This window comes from Barbus barbus, assembly GCF_936440315.1.
Source record: "Barbus barbus genome assembly, chromosome: 34".
NCBI classification, from domain to species: Eukaryota; Metazoa; Chordata; class Actinopteri; order Cypriniformes; family Cyprinidae; genus Barbus; species Barbus barbus.
In genome coordinates, this window is record NC_136762.1 from 8,932,565 (window position 1) to 8,942,247 (window position 9,683).

The 9,683-nt window shown below is 38.7% G+C and overlaps 1 protein-coding gene across 1 annotated transcript in view; it reads right to left on the reverse strand.

The window, feature by feature from the left end:
• Positions 1 to 9,347, reverse strand: part of b3glcta (beta 3-glucosyltransferase a) — a 110,861-nt gene extending 101,514 nt beyond the window's left edge. Inside the window, exon 1 of the mRNA XM_079392647.1 lies at positions 9,168 to 9,347. Within this exon, the coding sequence (XP_079248773.1) occupies positions 9,168 to 9,231 (64 nt within the window). The 5' untranslated portion in view covers positions 9,232 to 9,347. The remainder of the gene's footprint in view (positions 1 to 9,167) is intronic.
• Positions 9,348 to 9,683: the final 336 nt, after the last annotated feature.

Genomic DNA, 9,683 nt, shown 5'->3' on the forward strand with positions numbered 1-9,683 from the left:
TCTCAAGTTAGTGGTATTACCCCCTTCATATTTTATTTGTGCGTGACATGATTTACATACAGCGTGTCTTCTCCAGGTCGTGCTTACCAGATTGTTCATAAAAGCCAAAATGTGCCCAGATGTCATCTCACCTCCCTCTGCCACTGTATGCTACCACGACAAAGCACGTATGCGACAAATGACGTCAGAAAAGCGACAGCACGTTATAATCGGTTATGGTCTATCATTGAACCGATACAGAATCGTCCTCATCTGCATCGTGGTGTATCGTCGAAACGATTAATTTCAATACCCCTATGTGATGAGCTTTGGTTCATCATGTGACATGTGACGGTACTGGGAAAATACAGGTATATATTATATTTCAAATGGTACGATATAATAATTTTGCTCAATTTGGTATTTCATATGCTGCTGTTGCGAAGTGCACCTGTAGGTGGCAGTGCTTCCCAAATTGCTGTGGAACCTATAAATGTGACAACAGAACAACGAGATGGATCAAACAGATGAAACTCTTTCAAAGCACCCGAAATGAATAAAGAGAACAGTAGAAGTGAAATATGGCATTACTTTGCATACAAAACAGATGATTTGTGCATCTGTTTTGTATGTGCATGTGTGACACGCTAGAACCAGTGAAGTTTTGGTCACATAATATATGCACTTGCATTTCATACAATCGAATATTAGTTGAATTTGAATTAAGCAAAAGTTTTGCTATATTAATTTTAGTATCAATAATATGAAGGGAATGTTTCTGCCATGCTGCCGACCGCTAATATGAAGCAGCCGAGAGAGTGAGAGAGTATGATTTATATTCAATGCTTTTTCTTTGGCTATCTGAGTCTGAAATCTGAAAACAATCTGAGAGAGAGAGAGAAATAATAACATGATTTTGAAAATTACTTTGACTATTAGAATAACACTTTACAATAAAGCAACATTTGTTGCATTAATTGCGTTACTTCAGTTGTACTCTTTTCTTCAAACTCAGTCAAAATGTAAACTATGTTCCCGGTAGGTTTTTTGTTACAGTTTGTTACAAAGTTATTAAGATATAAATCTGTTTTTATTATTATTATTTTAATAAAATAGTTTTCAATTCACTTATCTTTTGAGGCTGGTTATTTTTCACCTATGGTATCAATTTAGTATCGATACCAAGGTATTACATTCTGTTATCGTACCGAAGCCAAAATTATGGTATCGAGCCATCCCTACTTTCTCATCACCACCTGCTTTTGGTGGTTATCAGTGTATTACAAAGGTTGGTATATTAACAATTATATCAGTTAATTAAATTACGGTTTTTAAATATAATTTCAAGTTAAATCCGTAAAACCTAAGACGTTGTTACCGTATATATTCCTTTATATTCTTTATTACTAATTTTTATTTATTTATTATCTATTTATAAATTAATAAATAGTCGTACAGTAGTAGTAGCAGTAGTAATAAATAATAATTTTTAAAATCATTAACAATAAATGAGAGATTTTTAAATTCTATACTTAAATTAAGAATTTATTAAGACATGTTATAATGTAGTGTTATGAATTATAAATGTACAGCATAAAAAACTGATATTCATATTTTAGGATTTGCTAAAGACTACTGTCACAGTTCACTAGGGAGCACGGAGCAAGGAACGAGGAGTACTTCAAAACGAGAGTCTTTAATCATCTAACAGGGTACACAGGGTACGTAGGAGACACAGAAACACATGGAGAGACGTTCAGAACCGACATACACTCACAGAAGGACTGGGGCTTCTAAACATAGGATAATTGGGGAAGACGACGAGACACACCTGGAGCAAATTAACACAATCAGACTGGGGAGAAACTGGGTCACAGGGAACACATGAGGAGCAAAAACACAACAAAACAGTCCAGGATCCTGACATATCGCCCCCCTCCCGGAAGGTGCGTCCTCGCACCGTTGAAACATCCAAAGGGGAGGGGCGGGTGGGAACTAGGGAGGCGGCTCAGGAGGAGGACGGATTGTCCTGAGGCGATTGCGGGTCGACGCCCGACCAAAGCGGAGCCGGAGGGACGAGGGAGCCCGGTGGAGCTGGTGGATTGATGGGTGACGGTGGAGGCGAGGGAGCTAGGAGCCGAGGTGGAGCCACTGGGTCTACGGGCCGAGGCGGAGTCCGGGCCGAGGAGGCTGGAGGCAGAGGTGAGGGATACTCCAGCCCCGGCGACGCTGGAGGATGGCAGACCCACGGGGCTCGCACCGTACCGATAAGGGGCTGAGGGCGAGTGGGGGACTGCCAGACGACATCGGTGGAGGAGACAGGAGCGGATGGGAGGGTGGTCATTTTCGAGGAGCGGGCACTGGGGGGCACATTCGAGGAGCAGGCACTGGAGGATCGGACGCCCCCTTTCTGTCCAGCAGTCCCAGATCTATCCTCAGCTCACCCTCACCCTCCACTCCGCGCTCACAACGTCCACGGCTTGCTCCCTCGTGATGGCACTGTCGACGGCTCTCGCACCTGGTCTGACGGGTTGGGCTCAACTTCCGGGGCGATCATAAGCTCAGTTGCTCGGCTTCGCGCTGGCTCGCAGATCGCGGCGGGAAATGGCTCTCCGTCATCGGTGGGCTCGGGCTGGTGCTCCGCACCACGGGGAGATGGTGGGCTGGGCTCTGGTTCAAAACGAGAGTCTTAAATCATCTAACAGGGTACACAGGGAACGTAGGAGACACAGGAACACATGGAGAGACGTTCAGAACCGACAAACACTCACAGAAGGACTGGGGCTTTTAAACATAGGATAATTGGGGAAGACGACGAGACACACCTGGAGCAAATTAACACAATCAGACTGGGGAGAAACTGGGTCACAGGGAACACATGAGGAGCAAAAACACAACAAAACAGTCCAGGATCCTGACAACTACATTTAACAGTATTATTAAATTATAAGTGTTTTAAAGAATAAATTTGAGTGAATTTTTAGTGAGGCAATCTAAATGTAAAAATAAAAAGCAAAAACTGTAAAATTCACCATTCAATACTGACTGTTAGAATGCATTTTAATTAACTAATTTTATAACCGGATGATAATGATGGTACCATCCATCCTTAGTATGCTACTGATCAAAGAACAGGCAATGCCAACATTTCAGACGCAATATGTTCAGGAATGTATCTCCATACCTACATAACATACTTCCTCAAAAGTCAAGAAGAAAGTTCATCCTCAAACTCAAAATAAACTTTGAAAGTACAGGAATTTGCATTACTTAGCTGTGGAACGCAGACAGAGAGATGTTTGAACTTCGTCAAGAAATGCATTAATTTGTCTCGCTTCCTCAACCACACCTCCAGACATTTCCAATTTCCCAATCAGTCACTATTTGCCTGAATCAGAATTGTAACTGGCACTTATTTAAAACTCAGCTATTGTCCTGAGTATTGGCTGTTCTCTGTGGAGGAAATGGGATTCCAAAGTCTCAGAGCCACAATGAGAGCAGTCACTTTGGTTTGCTTCCGGAAGCCAAATTTATTGTTCATGCATGCGTGCCGTTTTCTGCCTGAATGTCTTTTCGTTGCCAGGTCTTCACAACATTTCCTGCGCATCATGCTTGTTGCCTCAGTAAGTAGCGAGCTGTGCAAATTACGTGATAATATTAATAATATTTTTTTAATTAATTACACATTCAGAGTGTACAAGAAGTAATTTGCTGTACTCCATATACTCCGCTACTTGATAATGAACCTACAACTGTTAATCAAAAGAGGGAATGCATAAAGAGAGTCAGCAATACACAAGTGTAAAGCAAACAAAGCGAGTTATAAGTCATTACTCCCTCCATAAATCACAAAGGAGCACTGATATTTATCAAATGGGCACTCAGAGGAGCCCTCAAAGCTGTTCTGAGAGAATTATATTAACGACATGCATTAGTTAGGAGAGACTTGCAAACCACTGCCACTTGAATGGTGTTCCTGACAGTAAATGATAACATTGAATGCTATAGACTGATGCTGCTTCTGCATTCAGACAGCGTGTATTAATTTCCTCTTGCGGAGTACTAGACCCTGCTGCGATGATGATTAGGACCACAAACAGCAGGGGCACAACATAAAATCCAATCTAAAACATAAGTCAATCACAGATCACTTTTAAATTATGGCTAATATTAAGCCTGAACTTCTCTCTTAACATTTCATTCAAAGTGGATGAAGTGGATGCTTTTAAAACACACAAAATTTCATGGCTCTATGAAGCTAATATGATCTGAAGGGAGCATGACATATCTCTTGAATAAAAGTACCTCTGCTCATCTTTCACATCACTTCACAATCTCACTTTGGTAGCGGGCGGCTATGGAGAAAATATTTTTTAATGACCTGTCAGTATAAGAAAAAAGGAAAACTTTAGAGAAGTAGCTGTCAAGAAGGACTTAGCTGAGATCGACAGGCCTGATAATCAGTGATCACATCAAGTGCTTGTTGTTAAATGTTTATGATGGGTCTTCTGTGCTCTAAATAGACAAATATTGATCGCTCAAAAGATCGAAACAGGATGAAATGCAGTTCGTTGACAACAAGTTGTGAGCCGACTAGAATTTCATTATTAAAAAAGGTATCACGCAGTGTGACGATGTATCTGCTTAGGCTGTGCACCCTTCAGAATTGAACTGAACTGAATGTTGTTTCAAGTCAAAATTAAATGAAAATATATTTTTTTGCAATTGCATGTTATGGATTTTATTGTGACGGTCTCATCCACATATTTCACTTATTAATCAAAATGAAACGGCAGACTTCTCTCTAGTGACGTATGTTAGACTCCAATCATTTCATCCGCATCTATCCAACCGACAACTGATGGAGAGAACTGAAGGCATTGGGACACACTAAACCACCAACAAAGAACTAGCTGCATTAAGATGGCCGTGTTGTCATCTCTCATTTTGTGCTTTTGGGCTAAAAAATTTGAATCTTGAACACAACATAGATATATACATAGATTCCTCATTAGCGGCTATTTCTACAGGCCACTATACACAAGCCATCTGCCATATTGGAAAGGTCAAAGTCAGTCTGTGAGCACTTGACAGCAAGTCAACTGTGCTTCTGTAACCGTAGATATATCTCTGTATGATGATTTACTAAGACAACACAACAAGAAAAACGTGTTAGCTAACACAACATTAAAAGTTAACACTGGTTTGCTAAGCTGAATAGCCAATCAGAGTGATCTGTCTTACCGACTGCCTGACGCCAGCGGGCTTAAAATCCACCAACAGTTTGACTATAGTTACGACGGCACGGTACACACTGCAAAAACTGAGCTCCATTCTGCTAAATACTCTAATTTACATCATAAGAAGAAAAGACCTTTCACAACTTCAGGACATTGTGACTAAATTCCATTTAAATTCCTAAATTTTATTTAAATTTAAAAAGGCAGAAGACATATTAACTTGTTGAAATATAAACTTGTTACATATGAAGTTTATTTGCAAAAACAGATCACTATTTTTTTTTTTTAAAAATCATGTTTTTTTTATTATGTTTTATTGTGTTAGTTAGCTGTATTTTTTAGCTATTTTTTTAACCCAATCAAAATAACCCAACTGCAGTTTGATGTACTGTACCTGATATATTGAAAATAATTGATATTGAATCTAATCTAATCGAAAGCTTGTGAATGAGAATCTAATCGAATTGTGAAATCTGTGTCAAAACCCAGCCCTAATGATTTTTGAAATTAAAATTTTTTTTGCTAAATGAAGTCTTCATATTCTTAATGCTATTAAAAATGACCATTGGTTCTCTCTCAAACCCAACAAAACTTGAGGGCTAAATTCAGAATTTTGTAGGGCTGTCGCGATTCGTCAAATTTTAGTCGACTAGTCGATTTTTTAAAAATCATCGACTTCATTTTGCTTGCGTCGACTAACCGGCAAAATACCGGAAGTGGCTCATTTCACGAACGAGAATCCATAAAACACAATTTATGCTTAAATAATTAAGCATAATTGTGAATTCACAAACGCTATGATTTAATTAAATGCGATGCAGTTCTAATAAAGTATATGCGCTTTAATTATTACCATGCGTGCGTGTAGGTTAAGTACATGTGCGGAGCGTCTCAAACTCATCTCTGCATGTTGTTGTGAGTTTGGGTTTATTATAACGTTCATCTGGGAACGCAAAGTGCACCATTTCATCAGATTTGTAAGGTAAATCATTTATAAATCTACGCAAACACAGGAGAATTCATCGCGATTTCAAAATAAAAGCTCAAACCCTCTGAGTTTACACGTTTTGATGTCCCCATATTCATTTAATTACAGTGGCTATAGCATTTCAGTCCTAAAGAAATGGACATATATTAAAGATTAAGTGGACATTTGAATTAAATATTCAATAGAAATTTGGATTTCATTTGGTTTAATCAAATATTGTTGATTTTTTTGTGGGAAATTAATCGTTTAGATGAATCAATTAATAGATAAATTAGTCAATAAATTTATCAAAATAAAAATAGTTACTAGCAGCCATAGAATTTTGCTCAACTTTGGTTTCCCTGCAGATTATGAAACACATTATTTCCAGTTAAAGAAATAAATAAATGTAAAATCATAAAACTCTGTCTTAAGTATTAAAGTAGATATGCTGTCCTATTACAGCAGGTTAGTAAGTTGGGAGAAAAACGAGCATGCATTGGCATTTCTTTGCTCATCATGTTTGTCTCCATCTCCCATGGCTTTCAATCCCAAGCCAAATCCCAAAACTGCCTCTCACTGATAAGCAGAACAGAGCGCAAGTATTCACACCGCCAAGGTGATTTCATGCCATCCATGGATTCCAGCACTCCCTGCATAACTTTAGATATGTATTTGACAGTCACTTTTTCAGACAGTGAGTACTGGTGTGTTTATCTTTTTAACTGTCAGGTGTAAACAGTACTTTTATCTTTCAAAACTGCTATCTTAAACGGACTCAAGCGACGGAATACCTTCTATGCAGAACAACATCTGTGGTGGAAAGACTTAAAGCACCTGCTGGTTATTTTACTTTTTGCAGTATATCTCATCAACTAACAAAACATCTTTGATGCACATTTTAAATGGCTTTGTTTTTAGCTGTGCCTCACAGCAAAACCCGAGTGGCCTTTGACTGATCATTCTTTCTGCCTGCAGGTACACACAAAAGATATGTAATCTCTTAAAGTTTTGTTCTGCAGTGCACATCATAAATAATACAGCAGGACAGCGCTGATATCTTGACATACACATCTTCATAAGACCTTAAGAAATTCCTTACAGGGAAAAACTATGCATATTTTCAGTCAGATCAGGGCTCAACAGAATTTTTTCTACCATCCCAGATGGAACTGGTTGGGCAATAAGCACTTGCCATGTTTTCTTTTGGCAGAAAAAAAACCTACTCTATTCTATTTTTATCCTAAATTTTGTAATTATTTTTTCATCTTTTCATATAAATCTTACCAAGTAAAATTGCTATATTGTTAATCTTTTTTTTTTTTACTGGAATAAGCTATGATTAGCTCTATGACTGCCCCACACACTTTTGCTGGAAAGCAATAGCATGTTAAGCCAAAAAAAACAACCTAAAGGTTTGTAATTTTCAACTCATTCTTAATGATGCTTTCTAAACAAAAATCATAATCACAATTCTTGCGACTTTAACCAAACTTAATGTCTAGACAAATTCACAACAACGATCACACACATGCTTCACACACAAACAAATAGCCAAAACTGACAAATGTAAGATGTAAAGACGATGCAAAACTGGCCCGATAGAGCAGGTGATGGTTTTGACCTGAAACTCCCTCGTGTGCTCCAGACCAGCAGGCCCTTACTGTTGAACTCTGCAGGTGCTAGTACTACTAAAACTACGTCAGTACCTCAAGATTTTAGCAACCAGATCTCTTTCTCGGACATTAAGGTGTATCTTCTGTGCACATAAATAAATTCATGAACAGTTATGTCTGCGATCCTTCAGCATACATAGCCTAATGATAAACGCAGAGACTCCCTGCACGTCTAAACAAATCGAGGCACTTTGATAAATGGCGAAACTGAGACAAAATAAGGGGCACTGATAATATTTCTTATTAGACACAGAGCACAATTTGCCTGTGGTTCAGGTGTTAGCTTTAGACACATTAGGTTAGTGGGATCCACAGGCTTTTTACTATAGAAACAGATGAGGTGCTCAGTCCGACAACTTGAATTGCATTTACGTGACTGGCATGTAGGCATATTACAGACAATCTTACATCAACTGCAAACACACAATTCATGCAGTCGAGTGGTTGTAGGTTTGATTTATGACCTTAATATCCACAAATGTCCATATTAAACTGTCTTTATAGGCATTGATCAATACATTAAAGCAGTTCTATCTTCACTGGTGCTCTGTATAAAATGTAACACTACTCATTTGCCTGGCAAGGGTGGAGAAAGAGGAAGGTTTCAGTTAGATTTTCTTCCAACAACACTTCACATTTCCACACTTCTACTCCAAACTGTTGTGCTTCAGACTCTTGCACATCATTCTGTTCAATGAATTATTTACAGTAAAGACCAGATACTCTGGCTGTGGCAGTTTATTCACAGTAAATCACATATGATGCCCAAAAATGTTGTCAAGACAAGCAGCTCACTAGGTTTTGAGATTCAAGATATCATGCCCATAAATGCTGTCAAGCTAGGCAGCTCAGTAGGGTTTCGAGACACAATCAATCAAACCTTCAATGCACAAAATGCTGTCTAGACAGGCAGCTCACTAGGTTTTGAATCAACCAATCACATCTATGATGTCCAAAATGTTACCCATGTAGGTAGCTCAACCATTCATTCAGTATACTAGACAACTAAGTTTGAAAAACCATGAATGCGTCACATATTAGATATTTAATTCATACAACTGTCAAATGAAGTTGTAACTCATAACTTGACGGAGTGCAGGAAAGCTATTACAAGAAAAAGGAAGAGTCATTTGTGACTGCTTATTTAAAATAAGTTAATACCCCTGTCACTACCAACAGTTTATTTTCAACATATGCTTTTCCATCTGTAACAGAATTGAAAACGTTTCAGAGTGCTGCCATTCTCAAAACAAGACTCTCGAGCTAAAAAACTTCATTTTGTTAGACGAGTAGAAAAATACTTACCAAGCGACCAAAGCATGAAACATCGGGCAACAATGTATCCGTTTTGAGAGTTTATGGAAATCATAGTGGGAAGAAGCGCGGGCACCGCAGGCTGCCAGCTCGCTGTAAATGTGCTGTAGCAGTGTTTGCACTGATCCTGTAGCCAACAGTCACTACTGTGCCGATCATTACCCAGCTTTGCTTTGCGAAGACATTTCCTGTTGAACGCGCGACTCAGCTGCGCCCTCTAGTGACCGCATCACTAACTACTACAAAAGGGGCCGTGCTTGTCTCTATCATAACAAGCTCGATTCAAACGCTTGTTAAAGGGATAGTTCACAAACTTATGATAAGTCAGTCAGACAGAACAGCTTCTTTCACTTTCAATGAAATATGGCTAAATCTGACATAACGCGTAAACAATCACTTTATACTTTGTCTTCAGTCATTAAAATGTTAACCCTATCCCACTTAATGATATCTTTCTGTTGTTTAAATAGCCTACAACTGTCACGACTACCCTAACATTTATGATAA